The 27,500-nt window shown below is 44.7% G+C and overlaps 2 protein-coding genes and 1 long non-coding RNA gene across 4 annotated transcripts in view; all 3 read left to right on the top strand.

Moving 5' to 3' along the window:
* LOC131709127 (H-2 class I histocompatibility antigen, Q9 alpha chain-like) overlaps positions 1-3,558 on the top strand; it is a 20,214-nt gene extending 16,656 nt beyond the window's left edge. For both annotated transcript variants that reach the window (XM_059011074.1, XM_059011073.1), the window contains 3 exons: positions 1-91; positions 2,365-2,397; positions 3,378-3,558. The exon at positions 1-91 is cut by the window's left edge and continues 17 nt beyond it. In XM_059011074.1, the coding sequence (XP_058867057.1) occupies positions 1-91; positions 2,365-2,397; positions 3,378-3,424 (171 nt within the window). In that variant the 3' untranslated portion in view covers positions 3,425-3,558. The remainder of the gene's footprint in view (positions 92-2,364; positions 2,398-3,377) is intronic.
* LOC131709134 (uncharacterized) overlaps positions 1-5,822 on the top strand; it is a 53,047-nt gene extending 47,225 nt beyond the window's left edge. Inside the window, exon 2 of the long non-coding RNA XR_009311386.1 lies at positions 5,262-5,822. This is a non-coding gene — a long non-coding RNA (uncharacterized LOC131709134). The remainder of the gene's footprint in view (positions 1-5,261) is intronic.
* Positions 5,823-10,080: 4,258 nt separating this feature from the next.
* Positions 10,081-27,500, top strand: part of LOC131709128 (H-2 class I histocompatibility antigen, Q9 alpha chain-like) — a 26,581-nt gene continuing 9,161 nt past the window's right edge. The window contains exons 1-2 of the mRNA XM_059011075.1: positions 10,081-10,214; positions 18,187-18,447. Of these exons, the coding sequence (XP_058867058.1) occupies positions 10,157-10,214; positions 18,187-18,447 (319 nt within the window). The 5' untranslated portion in view covers positions 10,081-10,156. The remainder of the gene's footprint in view (positions 10,215-18,186; positions 18,448-27,500) is intronic.

Raw genomic sequence — 27,500 nt, 5'->3', positions numbered from 1 at the left:
CCTATTGGGATCATTGCTGGAGTCATAGTGGGTGTACTGGCTCTGGCTGCAGTGATCATTGGAGTGGTGATCTGGAAGAAGAAACAAGGAGGTGAGAGGAGAGGAGAGAGGGAGGAGAGGGAGGGAGGGAGGGAGGGAGGGAGGGGGCAAGAGGAAGGAGGGAGGGGAGGGGGAGAGAAGGAGGGAGTGGAGGGGAGAGAGAGGGAGGAGGGAAAGAAGAGGGAGGGAAGAGGGAAGGGGGAAGGAGGGGAGGGGGGATAGAGGGTGAGGAGGGGAGAGAGGGAGGAGGGAGGAGGGAGGGAGGCAGGGGAGAGAGGGAAGAGGGAGGGAGAGGAGGGAGGGGAGGGGAGAGAGCGAGGGGAGCGAGGGAGGGGAGAGGGAGGAGGGAAGGGAGGGGGCAGTGAACTACATGACTCTGTTGTTGACTTGCTGAGCAAAACTGACACTGGTTCAAATCCCACCTCAGCCACTGACTCATTGTGTGACCCTGAGCAAGTCACTTAACCTCCTTGTGCTCTGTCTTTCGGGTGAGATGTAATTGTAAGTGACTCTGCAGCTGATGCATAGTTCACACACCCTAGTCTCTGTAAGTCGCCTTGGATAAAGGCGTCTGCTAAATAAACAAATAACAAATAACAAATAAAAAAATGCAAAATAGCAAACCCGGGACGATTTCACAATTTCACTGCTTCTGTCCGGGACAAAGCACGAAGGCTGCAAATGGGTCCAATCCCAGCTTTCCCGGGGTGTCTGGTAACCCTTTCACATCATGGCACTTACGATGATGAAGCCATTCATTTAAATTGAATAAACCTCCACAAGCTTGTGACTTTACTGTTCAGATTGTATGATTGTTAGAGCTGTGATGCATATAAACAAGCTGGTCTGTGTGCAGGTCTACAAGCACGTTACTTTAAACAGAGGACTGTATTCACCCTGTGAGGGAAACCTCTCATTTCTTACAGGCTTTACTGGAGTGATTTGTTACAGATCGAGGTTCCCACAAAACCCAACATTTCCTCATGATGATACGTATCAGAATAGGATCACAGGTTACGTTTGTAGATATGTGTGAAAAATGATATTCCTGACAAAGTGTCGAGGCAGCTTGGCTTGTTTCACATTTACCCCACATGAATTATTAAATGTCTTTTCACATTATAGCACAGATATAAAAGTCTGTTTGTATTTTGGGATCCTCTGTCTCTCTCAGCTTTCTGTCACAGATATCTTTTGGTTCTGTTGTCTGAGTAACAATCCCAGCTTCCTGTTGCTGTTGTCTGTGTCTGTGTGACGCTGACAATGGGGGCGTTGCCCACGAGTGTACGTGGCAAACGTGAGCCGACTCGGGGACCGCTGCGTTCACAGCAGAGCAAAAAACAGAGCAAAGCCGTCGCAGAGCCCCCTCTGGAGCAGGACCTGGGCTGGACCTGTGCCAGCTGCGTTTACACAACAACAAAAAGAGCTGAGCTGTCTTAGAGTGGGGTTAAGTGTCTGGTGTGAACGGAGTAGCTCGGATTGATGCAGTGTGAATGGGGTAGATTGATGCAGTGTGAACGGGGTAGCTTGGATTGATGCAGTGTGAACGGGGTAGATTGATGCAGTGTGAATGGGGTAGATTGATGCAGTGTGAACGGGGTAGCTCGGATTGATGCAGTGTGAATGGGGTAGCTCGGATTGATGCAGTGTGAACGGGGTAGCTCGGATTGATGCAGTGTGAATGGGGTAGCTCGGATTGATGCAGTGTGAACGGGGTAGATTGATGCAGTGTGAACCGGGTAGCTCAGATTGATGCAGTGTGAACGGGGTAGCTTGGATTGATGCAATGTGAATGGGATAGCTCGGATTGATGCAGTGTGAACGGGGTAGATTGATGCAGTGTGAACGGGGTAGCTCGGATTGATGCAGTGTGAACGGGGTAGCTCGGATTGATGCAGTGTGAATGGGGTAGCTCGGATTGATGCAGTGTGAACGGGGTAGATTGATGCAGTGTGAACCGGGTAGCTCGGATTAATGTATTGTGAATGGGGTAGCTCGGATTGATGCAGTGTGAACGGGGTAGATTGATGCAGTGTGAACGGGGTAGCTCATATTGATGCAGTGTGAACGGGGTAGCTTGGATTGATGCAATGTGAATGGGATAGCTCGGATTGATGCAGTGTGAACGGGGTAGATTGATGCAGTGTGAACGGGATAGCTCGGATTGATGCAGTGTGAATGGGGTAGCTCGGATTGATGCAGTGTGAACGGGGTTGATTGATGCAGTGTGAACGGGGTAGCTCGGATTGATGCAGTGTGAAAACACAACTATGAAGCCAGTGAGAATCAGCTCAGTGACTAATCCTGTGTTTTCTTTTCACTCAGGTGCCCAGAAGGCAGACTACAGCAAAGCTCCAAGTAAGTACTGGATTGAGTGCTTTTCCACATTGTGCATTTTAAACAGCATCTTATGTGTTTGATTGAATTGTCAATAGGAGGCTCCTGGGGTAGTGGCTGCTTATTCCTCTAATTCTTCAGATCCTACAAACAGTGTGTCTTGTGAAGTTAGACTGTTTAACTAGAAACAAAGCGTCCCTCTGTGAGTCTGCAGTATCAGTGAGTCTCCAGTGCTGTGTCTCTGCTCCACAGCGTCCCTCTGTGTGTCTGCAGTGTCAGTGAGTCTCCAGTGCTGTGTCTCTGCTCCACAGTGTCCCTCTGTGCGTCTGCAGTGTCAGTGAGTCTCCAGTGCTGTGTCTCTGCTCCACAGCATCCCTCTGTGTGTCTCCAGTGTCAGTGTGTCTCCAGTGCTGTGTCTCTGCTCCACAGCGTCCCTCTGTGTGTCTCCAGTGCTGTGTCTCTGCTCCACAGCGTCCCTCTGTGTGTCTGCAGTGTCAGTGAGTCTCCAGTGCTGTGTCTCTGTTCCACAGCGTCCCTCTGTGTGTCTGCAGTGTCAGTGAGTCTCCAGTGCTGCTCTCTGCTCCACAGCGTCCCTCTGTGTGTCTGCAGTGTCAGTGAGTCTCCAGTGCTGTGTCTCTGCTCCACAGCGTCCCTCTGTGTGTCTCCAGTGTCAGTGTGTCTCCAGTGCTGTGTCTCTGCTCCACAGCGTCCCTCTGTGTGTCACCAGTGCTGTGTCTCTGCTCCACAGCGTCCCTCTGTGTGTCTCCAGTGTCAGTGTGTCTCCAGTGCTGTTTCCCCGCTCCACAGCATCCCTCTGTGTGTCTCCAGTGCTGTGTCTCTGCTCCACAGCGTCCCTCTGTGTGTCTGTGTGTCAGTGAGTCTCCAGTGCTGCTGTCTCTGCTCCACAGCGTCCCTCTGTGTGTCTCCAGTGTCAGTGAGTCTCCAGTGCTGTGTCTCTGCTCCATGCTGTGTCTCACTGGTCATGTTGTTGTTTATTTCAGGGAAGGAAGGCTCCGACACTTCCTCTGACACCGCCCCTCATGTCTGAGGTAAGAGTCAGTCCTGAACACTGAGAGGCTGTGCAGTCTTATTCACAATCACTCGTAAACATGCAGAGATTGAAGGGGAATATTGAGGACAGTTTAGGGTTATATCAGTGGTGTTGTGTGGTTTTGTTCCTGAGCTACATTGTGACTGTGATGACCTCACTGATGACCTCACTGGTCCTCTTTGTTAACGCCCCTTTTCTGTCTCATTCCAGGAGAGGGAGGGTTGAGAGAGGAGAGGAGAGGAAAGGGAGGGGTGAGAGAGGAGAGGAGAGGGAGGGGTTAGGGTTTGCATCTCCTGATTGTCGTACACGCGTGTGGTTGAATGTGACTCCACTGCAGAGAGAATCAGCGACTCTGCAGAGATTTCATCTTTTACAATCCTTCATACACAATACTGCTTTATAGTTTGATTTGATTCCACACATTGCAACTGTGCAAGCCAGTAGACAAGGAACCTGCCTCAAAATCAACTGTGTAAATCAGCAAACAACACAAATGATACAATGAGAGGAACAAGAACATGCATTTCTACAACATGATATTATAATGGGATACAGCAAGACGACCCGTTTAACAAGGAGCTGTCATATCCATGCAGGGCTATTGTAGAAACACTAACACTCACTAGTGTAATTTATTAATTCATTATCAAGACATTAGTAAAGCGTTCTAGTTGAATGTTTGTCAAAGTACAGTCAATTCTCATTGAAACAAACTTGTACTGAATTCATTTCCTCATACTACGAATGTTCTGCATGGTCCCTGACAGGTTTAGCAGTCTCTTATTGTAAATCACTCAATAAATATTGCACCACTGTCCCAGACAAAGAAAGATGTTGCTGCAGATTTCAACATTCCTGCGAACACTTTCTCAACCATTATGAAAAACCAGGATCAGTAATATACTGCAGTCTGAATCTGGATTCACTATGAGACACACCCTGAGGAATGAGCACAGCAGCTGGGACATGCACATTTCAACTGCAGTTCATTTGCAATGTATACTTTTTAAAAGCTCCCACAACCATATTGTCAATAAAATGCACAGTACTGTAACTTCAATACAAACTCACAGGATGCATTTGGCTTTAGACCCCTGATAATCAGAATTACTGATGAGACACATTGTTTCGCTGGTCCCTTGTTTGTATTGATGAGAGTTGGCTGTCTTCTCTTTTAGCATCGCTGCATGTATCCTGTTTAAGGCAGACACTGAGTCCGAGTGAGTCGGTGTCTTCACTTCAGTTTGAAATGTTGCAGTTCCCTTGTCTACTGGTCCGGCTTTGTTTATTTACCATGTTGATGTTTTTCTCAATCAGAATGTGCTTTTGATAATACTGTAGATAGTTTGTTAAGAGTGTCTCGCTGTTCCCCAGTGTCCCAGTCCATTAGTGTTCCCCAGTGTCCCAGTCCATTAGTGTTCCCCAGTGTCCCAGTCCCCAGGGTAAGAGAGGAGAGGAGAGGGAGGGATGAGAGGAGAGGAGAGGAAAGGGAGGGGTGAGAGAGGAAAGGGAGGGGTGAGAGAGGAGAGGAGAGGGAGGGTTGAGAGAGGAGAGGAGAGGAGAGGAAAGGGAGGGGTGAGAGAGGATAGGAGAGGGAGGGTTGAGAGAGGAGAGGAGAGGAAAGGGAGGGTTGAGAGGAGATGAGAGGGAGGGGTTAGGGTTTGCATCTCCTGATTGTCGTACACGCATGTGGTTGAATGTGACTGATTTCTGTAAATCGCTTTCATTGAAATGCTTGAGTTGTGCATATTAGATTTTTTTGTGAGGGGATAAGTTTAATTTAAGGCTTTTCTTTTTTTAGTAATAAGGTTTTGGTTCTTTTTTTAGTCATAAGGTTTTGGTCTCTTATTGAGTGCAGTGCCATTCCAATGGGGAAGCAGCCTCCTCATGATAAGACATCCCGGGGGACCAGGTGGGGCAGGCAGACAGGCAGGCAGGCAGGCAGGCAGGCAGGCAGGCAGGCAGGCAGGCAGACATACAGACAGACAGACAGACAGGCAGGCAGGCAGGCAGGCAGACAGACAGACAGACAGACAGACAGACAGACAGACAGACAGACAGGCAGGCAGGCAGGCAGACAGACAGCGGCTGCTTCACCAGCCTCTCATTCCTGCCTTTCACCTGCAGGGGTCCTGGGGTTAAATCCAGCTGCTCTGTGTGTGTGATGATCCCAGCTAGTCCACCCCCAGTGGAGCACAGAACACAATCCAGCCGTGTCAATCTGTGCTTGAGAGAGGCCCAGGACTGAATGAGAGGGATGTGGGGGGGGCGGGGTCCCAGGTCAGGATTGAGGGTCTCTCTCTCTCCACAGAGCCTGCTAGTCCTCTGTTAAAATGCATTGAAAAATTGTAATCTGAGGCACTTAATTAATTGGAATAAAGCTATTCAGACTGCAGTTGTCTTTTGGTGTTTCTTATATTTTAAACTATGTCCTGCCTGTGCTGCAGCCTGTCCCGTGCACGGCTCTGATAGGAAACATGTTTCTGTGAGTGGCTGCATGAGAAGCTGAAGCAGCACCACATTCACAGATCTGCTCAGTTACTGTCACTGTGGCAATGCTGCAGCTCTGATCAGCACCACATTCACAGATCTGCACAGTTAATGTCACTGTGGCAATGCTGCAGCTCTGATCAGCACCACATTCACAGATCTGCTCAGTTACTGTCACTGGCAATGCTGCAGCTCTGATCAGCACCACATTCACAGATCTGCTCAGTTAATGTCACTGTGGCAATGCTGCAGCTCTGATCAGCACCACATTCACAGATCTGCTCAGTTACTGTCACTGGCAATGCTGCAGCCCTGATCAGCACCACATTCACAGATCTGCTCAGTTACTGTCACTGTGGCAATGCTGCAGCTCTGATCAGCACCACATTCACAGATCTGCTCAGTTACTGTCACTGTGGCAATGCTGCAGCTCTGATCAGCACCACAGGGAGCTAAACCAGCTCAGCTTTTAATACAGTGCGGAGACAGAGCTGGGGTTTGAGCTTCGGAGTTCTCATTGTCAACATCCCTATGTCAAGTATTTATTATTTATTGCATTTATATAGCGCTTTTTATACACAAGTATTGCAAAGCACTGTACAGCACATAGCAGAAAAAAAGAACAAACCACAATACATGTGTATAGCATGTCATACATGCAACTGCCACAGTCACACCATTTAAATACAGATTTAAATAACAGTATACACATAATAATACAAAAGCAGCAATTTTAAAGTTACGTTAAAACCCACTAAGATAAGAAAGTCATTTTATAAAAGTGCGGTTTTAGTCTTGACTTGAAAACTGTAACGGTCCCAGCTTCCCTGACTAACAAAGGCAGAGCATTGTATAATTTAGGAGCTCTACAAGAAAAAAACGTTTTTGACACAAACACACACAGGCACAGACACAGGCACAGACACAGACACAGACACAAACACAGACACAGGCACAGACACAGACACAGACACAAACACAGGCACAGACACAAACACAGACACAAACACAGGCACAGACACAAACACAGACACAGACACAAACACAGACACAAACACAGGCACAGACACAAACACAGGCACAGACACAGACACAGACACAGACACAGACACAAACACAGGCACAGACACAAACACAGACACAAACACAGGCACAGGCACAGACACAGACACAGACACAGACACAAACACAGGCACAGACACAAACACAGACACAAACACAGGCACAGACACAAACACAGGCACAGACACAGACACAGACACAGACACAGACACAGACACAGACACAAACACAGGCACAGACACAGACACAGACACAAACACAAGTCCACAGTGCGTGCTCATTGTGAATATACAGTCCTTAATGAATCAAAGTGCAGTGATGTTGTCCGGGTTGGTGCTGGCCTTTAGAGACAGCTCCGGATCGTGTGAGCCGTCTAAACAATACCAAACAGTATTTTCAGCCAAGACAAAACAAACAGAACACTCACGATACGTTTCCGGGTCATTCCTTAACAATAACTGAAGGTACAGATTATGTTGCTTCGACCCCTGTTTGTCCCGTCACTCGTGACCCCTTGGTAAACGATTGCAGCTGCTCCTCCAATCCGCGGCTGCCACATCATTTCCCTTCCGGGTCGATGAGTTAATGCACCAAAGCTCCGTCTCTTTCTAGATGACCAACTTCCTTTTAACCCTCGGAATGAAGTGTCAGGCCACATAGTCCAGGGTACTCTGTTCCTGTTACTTAGCGCCCTCACAGGTCAGGAGGGAGATTTACCACCAAGAATCATTGTCTTTCTGTCACATATCCCACCGCTATCCCACCGCTATTACTGTATCAATTTCAGTATCACCGGAGATACTGAAATTGAAGAAGGAATCTATGAAAAAGACCTAGGAGTTTATGTTGACTCAGAAATGTCTTCCTCTAGACAATGTGGGGAAGCTATAAAAAAAAGGCCAACAAGATGCTTGGATATATTGTGAGAAGTGTTGAATTTAAATCAAGGGAAGTAATGTTAAAACTTTACAATGCATTAGTAAGACCTCACCTAGAATATTGTGTTCAGTTTTGGTCACCTCGTTACAAAAAGGATATTGCTGCTCTAGAAAGACTGCAAAGAAGAGCAACCAGAATTATCCCGGGTTTAAAAGGTATGTCGTATGCCCTGGCTCTGGCTATCCATCTCCCAGGAGTGGTGAACCTCCTCTTGAGGGAGGGTCCTCACCTGTCAGAATGGCGACTGCACCCTCAGGTGGTGAGGCATATTTGGGAACGCTTCGGGGAAGCCCTGGTCGATCTCTTTGCCACGGCAGAGATGAACCATTGCCCCCTGTAGTTCTCCCTCCGCAGCTGCGGAGGTCCACTAGGCATTGACCAGGTGTCCCAGGAGAATCTTGTTTTCGAACCTCTGTCAGCTGCTTTCAGGGCCAGTCCTGGGAGATCCTGCTGCGCATGGATCTCCTCAGCCAGGTGAGAGGCACCCCCTGGCACCAGAACCGGACAGACTCCAACTGTGGGTCTGGCCCCTGAACGAGACCGTCTGTCCGCCTTAGGGCTCTCAGACACAGTAGTCGGTACACTGCAGAACGCTATGGCTTCTTCCACGAGAGCATTGTATGCCTACAAGTGGAAATATTTTCAAAACTGGTGCATGGCTGGAAGCCACGATCCCATGTATTGCCCTATAGCAATTATTTTACAGTTTCTGCACGATCTGCTAGAGGTGAGTAAATCCCCCTCTACATTGAAAGTTTACCTAGCAGCCATATCTGCTTGCCATGTTCCCATTGACTCAGTATCCCCGGGCGCTCATATTCTGGTGACCCGTTTTCTAAAGGGTGCTCAGCGGTTACGTCCTCCTATAAAGGACGTCCTCCCTGAATGGAGTCTAGACGTGGTACTGGAGGCTCTCACGAAGGCCCCGTTTGAGCCCATAGATACCATACAGCTGAAATATCTCTCTATGAAGACAGCCTTTCTGTTAGCTATCACTTCCGCTAAGCGGGTCAGTGAGCTACAGACACTGTCTGTGCACAGTTCCTGTATGCATGACGGATAGGAGATTGAATTCCCTCTGCCCTGTCGACTGTCCCATTGGATTGTGGACACAGTCTCGACTGCATATACTAATGCCGGCCTACCCCCACCTGGGAGGAGGGCCGCGCACTCTACCAGAGGTGTGGCTACGTCATGGGCACTCTTCAGAGGTGCCTCGTTGACCGATATATGTACTGCGGCTAGCTGGACTACCCTGCATACGTTTACCAGGTTCTACCGACTCAATGTCGTAGATCCCTCTATGCCTTCAATAGGCACCAGGGTCCTCCAGGTTGCACTCTCACACCACCAACACTAGATGGCGGTAGCGAGATGTCCCTCAGATGCTGTCCGCTCATTCTCCCTCACAAGGGCTCTGCAATACTTTCCCAAAAGTATTGGTTGGAGGTCATCTTCGAATTGAAAGGGAACGATAGGTTACGGATGTAACCCCAGCTCCCTGAAAGAGAAGACGACCGCCACCCTTGTGAGGTCGCATCACTCAGAGACTGAGTGAAAGAGACTGACGTCTCCGCGCAGTGACTATTTATTACCTATGTATAGAATGAACACATTACCACATAAAGTGGAATGAAACCTGCTGAATAATGTTACGTTAACATATTGAATTACACACTGCTTTGTAGTTTTCCATATACGGACAAAAATTTAAAAAATGTGACATTTCAAAATCTAACATGAAATACTGTACTACTATTATGACTTCCTGTAGACGTTTGCAATATTGTTTTGTAGTTTCTTTGATAAATAAAATATATATTTTATATATATTGTTCATATATTTTTTTTTTTACTTTTTTTATTGAATTATGTCTCGATCCTAAAATTCTAGGTGCTGCAAAACCTTTGGCCAGAGTGTTTTTTTAAAACTGAATCAGAAAAGGAGCGCTTGGCAAAAATTGAAAGTTTCTAGAGATATTTGTATTTTTGCCCCAGTGGCAACACTTCTGTAAAACAAATCGGCTTTGTGCTTTTGGCCCTCCTGCCCGGAGACTGATGATGCTGCGCATCCTATTGGCTGAGAGCCGTCATAATTGGACAGAACCGCGAAGAGCTGTTCAGTGTGTAACTGTGTGTGTACCGAGGCTGATCCAGTAGGACTGTTCTGAAATCTACTCATTATCCACGGAAATCGAGTTTATTTTGTATTACTGTGATGTCTGAAGAGTAGCGGAGATGTTGAGGGCGGTTGTGCTGGGGATCCTGTGCTGCGTTCATGCTGGGTCTGCTGCAGGTGAGTTAACAGTCCTACCTTTTTCAAGTTACTGTTTTGTAATAGTAAACCCACACAATTGGGCAGGTGCTTCAACATAAAATGTAGAATATTTACACAATGCTGAAGTTGGCTGCTTCTTCTCCAGCTTCTTATTCGCATCCCGCAAATGTAACACAAATTGAATAAGTAACTGGGGTATTTCAGGGGTTAAATCGCTTTGGGCCCCTTATTGCAAAGCTGATTCTCACACAGGTAGAACCCCTCTACAGCCCCCATGTGTATTTATCCAGGCCCAAAATGGATTTGATACAAAAACGCTGGGCAAACATGGCACAGATAGCAAGTTAGCATGGTGTCTGGTGCAGTATTTCAAAGTAGATATCCAGTGGAAGTCTGTACGTGATCCATATGTATTCTTCCTGTAGAATTTGTTTGTCTTTTTTATCTTGTCTGATAATCCGTTTTTAAGAAATGCAACCTTAGTGCTTTTCCCATTTAAGTGCACTGCTGTGCAGAAGTCTTAGACATGTTCCATGTAAGTACACTGCTGTGCAGAAGTCTTAGACATGTACCATGTAAGTGCACTGCTGTGCAGAAGTCTTAGACATGTACCATGTAAGTGCACTGCTGTGCACAAGTCTTAGACATGTCCCATGTAAGTACACTGCTGTGCACAAGTCTTAGACATGTTCCATGTAAGTGCACTGCTGTGCAGAAGTCTTAGACATGTTCCATGTAAGTGCACTGCTGTGCAGAAGTCTTAGACATGTCCCATGTAAGTACACTGCTGTGCACAAGTCTTAGACATGTTCCATGTAAGTGCACTGCTGTGCAGAAGTCTTAGACATGTCCCATGTAAGTACACTGCTGTGCACAAGTCTTAGACATGTTCCATGTAAGTGCACTGCTGTGCAGAAGTCTTAGACATGTCCCATGTAAGTACACTGCTGTGCACAAGTCTTAGACATGTCCCATGTAAGTACACTGCTGTGCACAAGTCTTAGACATGTTCCATGTAAGTGCACTGCTGTGCAGAAGTCTTAGACATGTCCCATGTAAGTACACTGCTGTGCACAAGTCTTAGACATGTTCCATGTAAGTACACTGCTGTGCAGAAGTCTTAGACAGTACACACGCAGAGATCTCCAAGTGCCAGAGACATGCAGGCCTTGCAGATATCTTTACATCTTCAACTCCTGAAGGCTTAGTATAATAAATTATTTCCATAATGAAATTCTCAATTAAATCATTAGTAAAAAAAAAAAAAAAAAAACTGTATTGGTCCTACAGGCGGCACGTATAAGAGGCTTGGGGGGGGGCTATGCCTCCCCAAAATAAATTGCCCAAACCCTCACAAGAAATTGTTCTGACTAACTGTAAGAGGGCCAGGAGCCCTGTACAGGAAAAGTGTGCAGGGCAACGCCCTGCTGTTTAAATATAGTATTTATTTATAGAACGGGGTCTCCCCTCCGCCCCTGTGTCTTATTTGTGTTATTTTGTATTTGTTTGTTTTTTGATTTATGTATTTATATATGACGGTGAAGCGCTGTATGTTTTGTCTTTGTTTTTATTTTAAAATGTGTTCTGGCAGAGCCGAGATTAGTGCTCATCCTCTGCCAGGAGTAATTAAAAACCTCGTGCAGGAGGTGGCCATCTCCTGAATTAATTAAATGATGAATGTGTTGCTAAATCAGGAGATGGTCACCTGCATATAAACCTGCAGCTCTCTGCACTCGTGGTGGGTTGTTCAGAGGAGAGAACGGAGCGAGAGCGAAATTAATTTATTTAAAGCCAAGATTCTAGGAACAGTGACAGCAGCGGCCCAGCCTGACCTGGGATCGTATTATTATTTGTGTTTGAGATTTGTTTTGGTTTAATCAGTTATTTTGCTCTGTGAGCACTGTGTGTTTTGTGTTTAAACCTTTTATTTTATTTTTGTTGTTTAAAAATAAACGGCACACGCCGCGTCTTTCTTACTGCAGTATCTGTCAGTGTTTTTTCTTTCCTGACTCTGGCCTGACGTCACCACTTAGCCATCCTGTCACACCAACACAGAAATATTTGTGAGAGAAGATCGATTTTTTTTACTCGCAAGTGCGAAAAGCAGGTCTAACAAACATATTTCTCGTTTTCCTACTGCGCAAGCGCCAAACCGCTAGGGCAGCTGGGATATCAAACTCAATACTATAGTACAGATACAGGATTTAGTTGCATTTCAATGTCATTTCTAGGAGACAATGCTTGGCTGGTTTAACGTCCATTCTTCCTGCTGATCTGAGCCCCCCATACCGCTGCAGGAGGCAGCCGACGAAAACTCTGAATCCTTTTCGCTCATTCCCTTGCCTGGAACATCCTCTTCACAATTTCTACATTTATTTGAATTGCTGTTATCTATACAAACAGCTTGATCCGAATCTGATTTTACAGAACTTGTGGCAAAATATTTTTGTAGCATACTGTCTGTTTTCACGCACCACCGTTTTGTGAGAATTTGATAACTGTGACGCTACAGTCAGAACATACACCTTTCAGAACTCCGTTTGTGGTGCCAGATTACGAATGTTTCTAAGTTTTTTCTTTAGATTTATCCAGTCCTTCACTTCATTTTCAGTCTTTTGAATTCTGAAAAAAGTGTCTGCAAGGAGAGCAGAAAGCCGCATCTGCCTCCTTACTGTCCTCTAAATATGAAAACGTATTTTAATATTCTGATGAAAATGAATGGTTTTGCTTACCAAAGACAGTTTTGGGATACACAGGTAAACCAGGCTGTGACGGTCCTGTTGCAGTGTCACCAACGTCCAAAATACAGGATTTAGTTGCATTTCAATGTCATTCGGGGGAGGATGTTTGTACAGACAGATGTCGTCATGCAGATTATTTTTTGTGGCTTGGAGAAAAAAAACAGCCATGACCTTTTACCTTTGCCCATCCCTGCATGAATGCGGACACATCTTATGTGGTGGTCTGACTTCATGTGTGCATCTAGAGTATCCTGCCTATAATTACTACAAGGAACCTCAATACATTGTCTCTCAGATGTGTCTCTTTTGCCCGGCTGTCTGCGCTGCCTGCAGAATCGGCAGAACATTCCTAAAGGTGACAACAAGTCAGTAAACCTCCAGGCTGTGTTTCAAACAAACACTCCCGTCTTTGATATGTAACAAGTTTGATTTGCCTTACATTGACACTTCAACACACAAATCTTAATTCATGCAAGCGAACTGAAAATGGATCATTGGAGGAAGTGTCTAAATTCACATTGTATACTCGTTAGTTACACAAAGCATTTCTTTTAGAGTTACAAATCAATCAACCTATTATTTATTTTTTAAAGTTTGTAAACATACCATGGTCAGTGTTGTGCAGCCAGGGGCTGTACTGGGGTCCTTTACCCATCCTCATTCCATCCCGAGAGGCGATGTTTACTGTGAGACTCGCTCCTTGCTAAAACCATGCTGACTGTCTCCCAGGATACTGTTACCATATAGGTAATTAGTGGATGCTGATACATCGTGGAGGAGCTACATTTAAAACTCTGATAGTGAATCTTGCTACAGGCTACGCAATGTCCTTTGAAACATTTGCAGAGCAATGCCTTTCCTTCCGCATGTAAACCATCATACTGGGGCACTTTTTAATGGCGTGGCAAGTGTGCGCAGTGCAGGACGAGGCTGAAGTTGGCTTCTTATTCGCCAGCTTCTTATTCGCAAGCTTTTAAGTGCATAAATATATTTGTCTATGTTGAAGAAGTAGCTTTAAATTTAATTGGTTAAATCACGTTGGACCATCGATTTCTCTGCAGGTACCTGAAAAGGGGCAACCCTCCTGCAAGTCCCACTTGTATTTAGCCCGACCCAACGTGGTTTACTGGGGAAGAACAGAGGGCAAACATGCCTCATATGCCAATTGCACAGTAGGGACTCAGTAGATTGCTAAACTGTGCACACAGATTAGTCCAACATTTTTTTTTTTTCCTCAACCATGTCGTCTCTGGAGCTCCGTAAAGATCCACTGCTGTGGGGGAAAAATAACCAGACGCGCTTTACAAAACTAGCAAACTCGGCAACGAGCATGTTCAGTATCCCAGCAACCTCGGCAACGAGCATGTCCAGTATCCCAGCAACCTCGGCAACGAGAATGTTCAGTATCCCAGAAACATCGGCAACTAGCATGTCCAGTATCCCAGAAACATCGGCAACTAGCATGTTCAGTATCCCAGCAACATCGGCAACAAGCATGTTCAGTATCCCAGCAACCTCAGCAACTAGCATGTTCAGTATCCCAGCAACCTCAGCAACGAGCATGTTCAGTATCCCAGCAACCTCAGCAATGAGCATGTCCAGTATCCCAGCAACATCGGCAACTAGCATGTTCAGTATCCCAGCAACATTGGCAACAAGCATGTTCAGTATCCCAGCAACCTCAGCAACGAGCATGTTCAGTATCCCAGCAACCTCAGCAATGAGCATGTTCAGTATCCCAGCAACCTCAGCAATGAGCATGTTCAGTATCCCAGCAACATCGATCCCGAGCGAGCGGGTGTTCAGCAAGGCTGAGATGATAGTTAACAAACTCTGTTCTTCTTTGAAACTGGAGAATGTGGATGCCATCATTTTTCTCAGCAAAAACAAAAAGTACATCGTTGTGGACCGTGGACTTTATAAAATAAGTTAAATGAGTTAAAGTTGAATTGGTTGGTGTTCCCACTTTGTTGGATTTTCCCCAAATATTAGTAACTTAGCTAACTAGCCACTTATTGGTGATGATAGTAATAAGGTGATCCAACGAACATTTTGTACTAATTCGCTCAGGATATTCATGTCATCATTAAAGTTACACTGTAGATGCAAACGTTAAAATATTAATATACAACACATTATATTTTGTAATGTAATTGCTTGATCTGGAATCAAACTCATTTAGGCTACTTGCTCTAGCTATGTACATATTGTTTAAAATGTAACTCTTTTGGTGAGAGAACAAATTGTTATGAAAATTACCCGAGTGTCTGTAAACGAAAATCCGCTTCTTGCGTTGAGTATCATTTCTCACCCAATCATATTTCGATGCGATAATTGGCAACTTTTTGCATTGGCCATAATTTCACAGCCAATCATGTTTCAGTACAACCACAGGGTCATTCACGAGTATTCAATCCGTCACGTTACGTAGGGGGAGGGGAGGGGAGACGGCGCAGGAGCCTTGCAGAGCCTGTTCTGCTGAAACAAACCTGAAAACTAACTTCACACGCACTGCCGGGCCTGTATAATAGAAGGGGAACCACTGTACTGTATATATATAGCAAGACAGAGGGGCTGGATTAGACAGGGTTACTGTATATATAGCAAGACAGAGGGGCTGGATTAGACAGGGTTACTGTATATATACAGTGCCTTGCGAAAGTATTCGGCCCCCTTGAACTTTGCGACCTTTTGCCACATTTCAGGCTTCAAACATAAAGATATGAAACTGTAATTTTTTGTGAAGAATCAACAACAAGTGGGACACAATCATGAAGTGGAACGAAATTTATTGGATATTTCAAACTTTTTTAACAAATAAAAAACTGAAAAATTGGGCGTGCAAAATTATTCAGCCCCCTTAAGTTAATACTTTGTAGCGCCACCTTTACTGCGATTACAGCTGTAAGTCGCTTGGGGTATGTCTCTATCAGTTTTGCACATCGAGAGACTGAAATTTTTGCCCATTCCTCCTTGCAAAACAGCTCGAGCTCAGTGAGGTTGGATGGAGAGCATTTGTGAACAGCAGTTTTCAGTTCTTTCCACAGATTCTCGATTGGATTCAGGTCTGGACTTTGACTTGGCCATTCTAACACCTGGATATGTTTATTTGTGAACCATTCCATTGTAGATTTTGCTTTATGTTTTGGATCATTGTCTTGTTGGAAGACAAATCTCCGTCCCAGTCTCAGGTCTTTTGCAGACTCCATCAGGTTTTCTTCCAGAATGGTCCTGTATTTGGCTCCATCCATCTTCCCATCAATTTTAACCATCTTCCCTGTCCCTGCTGAAGAAAAGCAGGCCCAAACCATGATGCTGCCACCACCATGTTTGACAGTGGGGATGGTGTGTTCAGGGTGATGAGCTGTGTTGCTTTTACGCCAAACATAACGTTTTGCATTGTTGCCAAAAAGTTCGATTTTGGTTTCATCTGACCAGAGCACCTTCTTCCACATGTTTGGTGTGTCTCCCAGGTGGCTTGTGGCAAACTGTAAACGACACTTTTTATGGATATCTTTAAGAAATGGCTTTCTTCTTGCCACTCTTCCATAAAGGCCAGATTTGTGCAGTATACGACTGATTGTTGTCCTATGGACAGAGTCTCCCACCTCAGCTGTAGATCTCTGCAGTTCATCCAGAGTGATCATGGGCCTCTTGGCTGCATCTCTGATCAGTCTTCTCCTTGTATGAGCTGAAAGTTTAGAGGGACGGCCAGGTCTTGGTAGATTTGCAGTGGTCTGATACTCCTTCCATTTCAATATTATCGCTTGCACAGTGCTCCTTGGGATGTTTAAAGCTTGGGAAATCTTTTTGTATCCAAATCCGGCTTTAAACTTCTCCACAACAGTATCTCGGACCTGCCTGGTGTGTTCCTTGTTCTTCATGATGCTCTCTGCGCTTTAAACGGACCTCTGAGACTATCACAGTGCAGGTGCATTTATACGGAGACTTGATTACACACAGGTGGATTCTATTTATCATCATTAGTCATTTAGGTCAACATTGGATCATTCAGAGATCCTCACTGAACTTCTGGAGAGAGTTTGCTGCACTGAAAGTAAAGGGGCTGAATAATTTTGCACGCCCAATTTTTCAGTTTTTTATTTGTTAAAAAAGTTTGAAATATCCAATAAATTTCGTTCCACTTCATGATTGTGTCCCACTTGTTGTTGATTCTTCACAAAAAATTACAGTTTCATATCTTTATGTTTGAAGCCTGAAATGTGGCAAAAGGTCGCAAAGTTCAAGGGGGCCGAATACTTTCGCAAGGCACTGTAGCAAGACAGAGGGGCTGGATTAGACAGGGTTACTGTACTGGTATAGCAAGACAGAGGGTCTGGATTAGACAGGGTTACTGTATATATAGCAAGACAGAGGGGCTGGATTAGACAGGGTTACTGTACTGATATAGCAAGACAGAGGGGCTGGATTAGACAGGGTTACTGTATATATAGCAAGACAGAGGGGCTGGATTAGACAGGGTTACTGTACTGGTATAGCAAGACAGGTGCTGTATTAGACAGGGTTACTGTACTGGTATAGCAAGACAGAGGGTCTGGATTAGACAGGGTTACTGTATATATAGCAAGACAGAGGGGCTGGATTAGACAGGGTTACTGTATATATAGCAAGACAGAGGGGCTGGATTAGACAGGGTTACTGTACTGGTATAGCAAGACAGAGGGTCTGGATTAGACAGGGTTACTGTACTGGTATAGCAAGACAGAGGGTCTGGATTAGACAGGGTTACTGTATATATAGCAAGACAGAGGGGCTGGATTAGACAGGGTTACTGTATATATAGCAAGACAGAGGGGCTGGATTAGACAGGGTTACTGTATATATAGCAAGACAGAGGGTCTGGATTAGACAGGGTTACTGTACTGGTATAGCAAGACAGAGGGTCTGGATTAGACAGGGTTACTGTATATATAGCAAGACAGAGGGTCTGGATTAGACAGGGTTACTGTATATATAGCAAGACAGAGGGGCTGGATTAGACAGGGTTACTGTATATATAGCAAGACAGAGGGGCTGGATTAGACAGGGTTACTGTACTGGTATATGAACGTAGTTTAAGTGACTGGAAGAATCACTCAGGATTAAACAGTTTGAGTGTTTGACAGTCCCTCTTATTACCCTCCAATCTGCGGTGTTGCTACACTTCAAAGTTATCCAGGTATCCCTCCGGAGACACAGAGAGCTGCTTGTGTCAGTTAGACTAACCAGTGTGTCCTCCCCTGTCCCAGGAACCCACTCCCTGAGGTATTTCTTCACGGGGGTCTCAGAGGGGACGGAGCTCCCTGAGTTCAGTGCTGTGGGGCTGGTGGACGATGTGCAGCATGTGCACTACGACAGTATCACCAAGAAGATGAGACCCACACAGGACTGGATGGAGAGATCTGAGGGTCCGGAGTACTGGGAGAGAGAGGCTCAAAACCTTATCGGTGCAGAGCAGGTTTTCAAAGCCAATATTGGAGTCGCAATGCAGCGCTTCAACCAGACTGGAGGTGAGCACAGAGACACACACACATACACGCACACACATGCACATGCGTGAGCACGCACGCACACACACACACACATACACACACACACACACATACACACACACACACAGACGCACACACACACACAAACACACACTGAGACACACACACACACAGACACACATACTGAGACGCACGCACAAACACAGAGACACACACACAGAGACACACACACTGAGACACACGCACACTGAGACACAGACACACACACACACTGAGACACGCACACACAGACACACACACACACACTGAGATGCAGACACACACACACACACTGAGACACACACACATTGAGACTCACACACACTCCTCATTTCTCTTTCAACTCTGTATTTCCACACAGTTCAGAACTGAGGATCACAATTTTAATAAGCTGCTCTTATTCCCAGTTAATAAAGGAAGCACATCTTCAAGCACATGATGTGAATGTGGTTTTGAAGTGTCACACATTTTAAACTTGATTTAATACATCAGAACTGACTTTTAAAAAGAACCCATTCTTTCAATCATGAATTTGCTGTCCTGCAATGTACCCTTGGTATTAGTTTAGAAATGCATCCAGTGCAACACTGACTCATTGTGTGACCCTGAGCAAGTCACTTGTGCTCCGTCTTTCGGGTGAGACGTTGTTGTAAGTGACTCTGCAGCTGATGCATAGTTCACACACCCTAGTCTCTGTAAGTCGCCTTGGATAAAGGCGTCTGCTAAATAAACAAATGAATGGTAGCTTTTGATTCCTGGTCTGTTCCATTTTGCCAGCTGTGCTTGAAGCTCCCATTCTGTCCGGGTCTCACAGCAATGTAACTTTCTCTAGACTTTGTTCAGTGAGATGAAGGATGACCTGACTGCATTGCACTGTGCTGTGTGTTATAGAGAGGGTTGGGTTTGTGTATGAACTCTGATGACCTGACTGCATTGCACTGTGCTGTGCGTTATAGAGAGGGTTGGGTTTGTGTATGAACTCTGATGACCTGATTGCATTGCACTGTGCTGTGTGTTATAGAGAGGGTTGGGTTCGGGTATGAACTCTGATGACCTGATTGCATTGCACTGTGCTGTGTGTTATAGAGAGGGTTGGGTTTGTGTATGAACTCTGATGACCTGACTGCATTGCACTGTGCTGTGCGTTATAGAGAGGGTTGGGTTTGGGTATGAACTCTGATGACCTGATTGCATTGCACTGTGCTGTGCGTTATAGAGAGGGTTGGGTTTGTGTATGAACTCTGATGACCTGATTGCATTGCACTGTGCTGTGCGTTATAGAGAGGGTTGGGTTTGAATTTATAAGGTCACAGTGCACCCAGCACTGCATTCAGCTGGTGAGAGGGAGGAAGGAAGGCTGCACATGAGACACACACGCTGGCAGTGCATTCCAGTGCATGTCATGAGTCATGTAGTGAAGCATTGAATCCTATAGGAATTGGAATCGCTCATTACAAATGCAACACGTGTGTCAATACAGTGCTGTGTAATTCATGAGCAATGCCAGGATATTCTAGACAGGGCTGGGAAGTTTCCGGCTTGTTTATCATGTGACGCCCTTTTAAGCAACAGAATCGTCTCGATCAGTTTGTTAAACTCAGAGAAGCTGCTCGTTACAAAACAGCATGGATTGTCTTTACCGTCATGTCTTGAGCCTCTCGTTCTGTTTCATCGTATTGTCTTTACCGTCATGTCTTGAGCCTCTCGTTCTGTTTCATCGTATTGTCTTTACCGTCATGTCTTGAGCCTCTCGTTCTGTTTCATCGTATTGTCTTTACCGTCATGTCTTGAGCCTCTCGTTCTGTTTCATCGTATTGTCTTTACCGTCATGTCTTGAGCCTCTCGTTCTGTTTCATCGTATTGTCTTTACCGTCATGTCTTGAGCCTCTCGTTCTGTTTCATCGTATTGTCTTTACCGTCATGTCTTGAGCCTCTCGTTGTGTTTCATCGTATTGTCTTTACCGTCATGTATTGATTGAGCCTCTCGTTCTGTTTCATCGTATTGTCTTTACCGTCATGTCTTGAGCCTCTCGTTCTGTTTCATCGTATTGTCTTTACCGTCATGTCTTGATTGAGCCTCTCGTTCTGTTTCATCGTATTGTCTTTACCGTCATGTCTTGATTGAGCCTCTCGTTCTGTTTCATCGTATTGTCTTTATCGTCATGTCTTGAGCCTCTCGTTCTGTTTCATCGTATTGTCTTCACCGTCATGTCTTGAGCCTCTCGTTCTGTTTCATCGTATTGTCTTCACCGTCATGTCTTGAGCCTCTCGTTCTGTTTCATCGTATTGTCTTTACCATCATGTCTTGAGCCTCTCGTTCTGTTTCATCGTATTGTCTTTACCGTCATGTCTTGATTGAGCCTCTCGTTCTGTTTCATCGTATTGTCTTTACCGTCATGTCTTGACTGAGCCTCTCGTTCTGTTTCATCGTATTGTCTTTACCGTCATGTCTTGAGCCTCTTGTTCTGTTTCATCGTATTGTCTTTACCGTCATGTCTTGAGCCTCTCGTTCTGTTTCATCGTATTGTCTTTACCGTCATGTCTTGAGCCTCTTGTTCTGTTTCATCGTATTGTCTTTACCGTCATGTCTTGAGCCACTCATTCTGTTTCATCGTATTGTCTTTACCATCATGTCTTGAGCCTCTCGTTCTGTTTCATTGTATTGTCTTCACCGTCATGTCTTGATTGAGCCTCTCGTTCTGTTTCATCTTGTTGTTGTTTCAAACAGAGCTGACGTGACGAGACTCGTTCATCCCGGTCCTGCTTGTAAGTCGCATCTCATTCCTTCAGTCTCTAATGTAGCCTCCAGTGAGTTCCTTTATCGCTGTGCTGTTGTTATTTCCCCACTAGTGTAACAGATGTCTGACAGAGTTTATTTTCAGTATTAAACAGTCGGTTCGGAGTGGACAGGAAACCTGTCGCTTAAAATCTCCTTGATTTGCAGCAAACAAATAAAAAACAAACAAAATAAAAACTAAAAATAAATAAATCAGTGAAACCCCAGATCACAGTGATTATCGTTCAGAGGGAGGCAGAGATGGAAAATAAAACAGGAAAGTATCAGTCAGGGTTTTCAATGAGTTCTGAAGCATGTGGCGCTTACAGGGTAGTAGGGGCACCCGTCTCATCGAGGCGCAGGGGCACGTTGTTGCGTGGTTTAATGTAAATGCATAATGAATCCTCCCAAATGTTTCTTTGCTAATTCTGTCTTCTTGTTATTTGCAAAATTTAACAAGCGCTGTGTCTCCAGACAGAATGTCTTTATGAAACGGTGTGTAGTGTAGTGACTGCATCCCTTACACAGCAAAGAGGTCCATTTCCTTTAAGGAATGCATAGCTAGAAAAATAGCAGGGAGTTCATGTCTTCATCGTCAGATAATGTCATTTAATTAAGAAACGGTCATGGTTTAACATTGCTAATTATAGCTTTATTAAAGGCAGGTAGAGTGGAAAGAAATAAAGCAAACCATAATGAAATACGCAGTTCATCGATCTTCCTTTGAGAAAGCCCTGCATGAGCGCGGTCCTGTGGGTCTCAGTTTTTCAGGACAGAAGAATGCACTGTTTGATGTTTTTTGTCGCAGTCTTTTTTGCTTTCTTGTTCTCCATGTTTACGACTGGCAATGTGATCTGTAATGGTATTGACTCGTACAGGATCTGACTGGCAATATGATCTGTAATGGTATTGACTCGTACAGGATCTGACTGGCAATATGATCTGTAATGGTATTGACTCGTACAGGATCTGACTGGCAATATGATCTGTAATGGTATTGACTCGTACAGGATCTGACTGGCAATATGATCTGTAATGGTATTGACTCGTACAGGATCTGACTGGCAATATGATCTGTAATGGTATTGACTCGTACAGGATCTGACTGGCAATATGATCTGTAATGGTATTGACTCGTACAGGATCTGACTGGCAATATGATCTGTAATGGTATTGACTCGTACAGGATCTGACTGGCAGTGTGATCTGTAATGGTATTGACTCGTACAGGATCTGACTGGCAATGTGATCTGTAATGGTATTGACTCGTACAGGATCTGACTGGCAATGTGATCTGTAATGGTATTGACTCGTACAGGATCTGACTGGCAGTATGATCTGTAATGGTATTGACTCGTACAGGATCTGACTGGCAGTATGATCTGTAATGGTATTGACTCGTACAGGATCTGACTGGCAATATGATCTGTAATGGTATTGACTCGTACAGGATCTGACTGGCAATATGATCTGTAATGGTATTGACTCGTACAGGATCTGACTGGCAATATGATCTGTAATGGTATTGACTCGTACAGGATCTGACTGGCAGTATGATCTGTAATGGTATTGACTCGTACAGGATCTGACTGGCAGTATGATCTGTAATGGTATTGACTCGTACAGGATCTGACTGGCAGTATGATCTGTAATGGTATTGACTCGTACAGGATCTGACTGGCAATATGATCTGTAATGGTATTGACTCGTACAGGATCTGACTGGCAATATGATCTGTAATGGTATTGACTCGTACAGGATCTGACTGGCAATATGATCTGTAATGGTATTGACTCGTACAGGACCTGACTGGCAATATGATCTGTAATGGTATTGACTCGTACAGGATCTGACTGGCAATATGATCTGTAATGGTATTGACTTGTACAGGATCTAACTGGCAATATGATCTGTAATGGTATTGACTCGTACAGGACCTGACTGGCAGTGTGATCTGTAATGTTATTGACTTGTACAGGATCTAACTGGCAATTTGATCTGTAATGGTATTGACTCGTACAGGATCTGACTGGCAATATGATCTGTAATGGTATTGACTCGTACAGGATCTGACTGGCAATATGATCTGTAATGGTATTGACTCGTACAGGATCTGACTGGCAATATGATCTGTAATGGTATTGACTCGTACAGGATCTGACTGGCAGTATGATCTGTAATGGTATTGACTCGTACAGGATCTGACTGGCAGTATGATCTGTAATGGTATTGACTCGTACAGGATCTGACTGGCAATATGATCTGTAATGGTATTGACTCGTACAGGATCTGACTGGCAGTATGATCTGTAATGGTATTGACTCGTACAGGATCTGACTGGCAGTATGATCTGTAATGGTATTGACTCGTACAGGATCTGACTGGCAATATGATCTGTAATGGTATTGACTCGTACAGGATCTGACTGGCAATATGATCTGTAATGGTATTGACTCGTACAGGATCTGACTGGCAATATGATCTGTAATGGTATTGACTCGTACAGGATCTGACTGGCAATATGATCTGTAATGGTATTGACTCGTACAGGATCTGACTGGCAATATGATCTGTAATGGTATTGACTCGTACAGGATCTGACTGGCAATATGATCTGTAATGGTATTGACTCGTACAGGATCTGACTGGCAATATGATCTGTAATGGTTTTGACTCGTACAGGATCTGACTGGCAATATGATCTGTAATGGTATTGACTCGTACAGGATCTGCCTGGAAATATGATCTGTAATGGTATTGACTCGTACAGGATCTGACTGGCAATATGATCTGTAATGGTATTGACTCGTACAGGATCTGACTGGCAATATGATCTGTAATGGTATTGACTTGTACAGGATCTGACTGGCAATATGATCTGTAATGGTATTGACTCGTACAGGATCTGACTGGAAATATGATCTGTAATGGTATTGACTTGTACAGGATCTGACTGGCAATATGATCTGTAATGGTATTGACTCGTACAGGATCTGACTGGCAATATGATCTGTAATGTTATTGACTTGTACAGGATCTAACTGGCAATATGATCTGTAATGGTATTGACTCGTACAGGATCTGACTGGCAATATGATCTGTAATGGTATTGACTCGTACAGGATCTGACTGGCAATATGATCTGTAATGGTATTGACTCGTACAGGATCTGACTGGCAATATGATCTGTAATGGTATTGACTCGTACAGGATCTGACTGGCAATATGATCTGTAATGGTATTGACTCGTACAGGATCTGACTGGCAATATGATCTGTAATGGTATTGACTCGTACAGGATCTGACTGGCAATATGATCTGTAATGGTATTGACTCGTACAGGATCTGACTGGCAATATGATCTGTAATGGTATTGACTCGTACAGGATCTGACTGGCAATATGATCTGTAATGGTATTGACTCGTACAGGATCTGACTGGCAGTATGATCTGTAATGGTATTGACTCGTACAGGATCTGACTGGCAATATGATCTGTAATGGTATTGACTCGTACAGGATCTGACTGGCAATATGATCTGTAATGGTATTGACTCGTACAGGATCTGACTGGCAGTATGATCTGTAATGGTATTGACTCGTACAGGATCTGACTGGCAGTATGATCTGTAATGGTATTGACTCGTACAGGATCTGACTGGCAGTATGATCTGTAATGGTATTGACTCGTACAGGATCTGACTGGCAATATGATCTGTAATGGTATTGACTCGTACAGGATCTGACTGGCAATATGATCTGTAATGGTATTGACTCGTACAGGATCTGACTGGCAATATGATCTGTAATGGTATTGACTCGTACAGGACCTGACTGGCAATATGATCTGTAATGGTATTGACTCGTACAGGATCTGACTGGCAATATGATCTGTAATGGTATTGACTTGTACAGGATCTAACTGGCAATATGATCTGTAATGGTATTGACTCGTACAGGACCTGACTGGCAGTGTGATCTGTAATGTTATTGACTTGTACAGGATCTAACTGGCAATTTGATCTGTAATGGTATTGACTCGTACAGGATCTGACTGGCAATATGATCTGTAATGGTATTGACTCGTACAGGATCTGACTGGCAATATGATCTGTAATGGTATTGACTCGTACAGGATCTGACTGGCAATATGATCTGTAATGGTATTGACTCGTACAGGATCTGACTGGCAGTATGATCTGTAATGGTATTGACTCGTACAGGATCTGACTGGCAGTATGATCTGTAATGGTATTGACTCGTACAGGATCTGACTGGCAATATGATCTGTAATGGTATTGACTCGTACAGGATCTGACTGGCAGTATGATCTGTAATGGTATTGACTCGTACAGGATCTGACTGGCAGTATGATCTGTAATGGTATTGACTCGTACAGGATCTGACTGGCAATATGATCTGTAATGGTATTGACTCGTACAGGATCTGACTGGCAATATGATCTGTAATGGTATTGACTCGTACAGGATCTGACTGGCAATATGATCTGTAATGGTATTGACTCGTACAGGATCTGACTGGCAATATGATCTGTAATGGTATTGACTCGTACAGGATCTGACTGGCAATATGATCTGTAATGGTATTGACTCGTACAGGATCTGACTGGCAATATGATCTGTAATGGTATTGACTCGTACAGGATCTGACTGGCAATATGATCTGTAATGGTATTGACTCGTACAGGATCTGACTGGCAATATGATCTGTAATGGTATTGACTCGTACAGGATCTGACTGGCAATATGATCTGTAATGGTATTGACTCGTACAGGATCTGACTGGCAATATGATCTGTAATGGTTTTGACTCGTACAGGATCTGACTGGCAATATGATCTGTAATGGTATTGACTCGTACAGGATCTGCCTGGAAATATGATCTGTAATGGTATTGACTCGTACAGGATCTGACTGGCAATATGATCTGTAATGGTATTGACTCGTACAGGATCTGACTGGCAATATGATCTGTAATGTTATTGACTTGTACAGGATCTAACTGGCAATATGATCTGTAATGGTATTGACTCGTACAGGATCTGACTGGCAATATGATCTGTAATGGTATTGACTCGTACAGGATCTGACTGGCAATATGATCTGTAATGGTATTGACTCGTACAGGATCTGACTGGCAATATGATCTGTAATGGTATTGACTCGTACAGGATCTGACTGGCAATATGATCTGTAATGGTATTGACTCGTACAGGATCTGACTGGCAATGTGATCTGTAATGGTATTGACTCGTACAGGATCTGACTGGCAATGTGATCTGTAATGGTATTGACTCGTACAGGATCAATTGAATGACAGCAACACTTGCAGAATAGTATCCCACCATCCTCATGTAGATAATCAGAAAATGTTTTAGCTCTGTCTTTTACTGAAACGTTGCATTGTGTTTTCTTTGTTGGTGCAGCCACCATGTTGAGTTTAGGCAGAGACACGTGAGTGAAGTCACATGATGAATCAACTCAACCTGTCTGGGTGGAGAGCAAAAAAAACCTAAACCGCAAAAAAACAAAAAGCAGGTTTTGTCTGTAGAGCCTCTCTAAACTTTTTGCGAAAGCATCAGAGTGGACTCACAGTGCCCGGGGTGCCCAGTTCCCTGCCAGTTTAGTTAACAGCGTCCGCTGATGACATCACTGTTTTTATAAACAATGCCTGTGATGTAAAGGCCCTCTCAGAATGTTTACACAAGTTTGAAACACTGCTTCCACTCAGTGACTGGGATGAAAGGGACTCTCTGATCAGGGTCTGGCAGTGACTGGGATGAAAGGGACTCTCTGATCAGGGTCTGGCAGTGACTGGGATGAAAGGGACTCTCTGATCGGGGTCTGGCAGTGACTGGGATGAAAGGGACTCTCTGATCAGGGTCTGGCAGTGACTGGGATGAAAGGGACTCTCTGATCAGGGTCTGGCAGTGACTGGGATGAAAGGGACTCTCTGATCGGGGTCTGGCAGTGACTGGGATGAAAGGGACTCTCTGATCGGGGTCTGGCAGTGACTGGGATGAAAGGGACTCTCTGATCAGGGTCTGGCAGTGACTGGGATGAAAGGGACTCTCTGATCAGGGTCTGGCAGTGACTGGGATGAAAGGGACTCCTGATCGGGGTCTGGCAGTGACTGGGATGAAAGGGACTCTCTGATCAGGGTCTGGCAGTGACTGGGATGAAAGGGACTCTCTGATCGGGGTCTGGCAGTGACTGGGATGAAAGGGACTCTCTGAT

The sequence above is a fragment of the Acipenser ruthenus genome, chromosome 41 (assembly GCF_902713425.1).
Source record: "Acipenser ruthenus chromosome 41, fAciRut3.2 maternal haplotype, whole genome shotgun sequence".
NCBI classification, from domain to species: Eukaryota; Metazoa; Chordata; class Actinopteri; order Acipenseriformes; family Acipenseridae; genus Acipenser; species Acipenser ruthenus.
The sequence above is the reverse complement of the archived record's forward strand: the minus strand, read 5'-3'. Positions and strand labels throughout refer to the sequence as shown.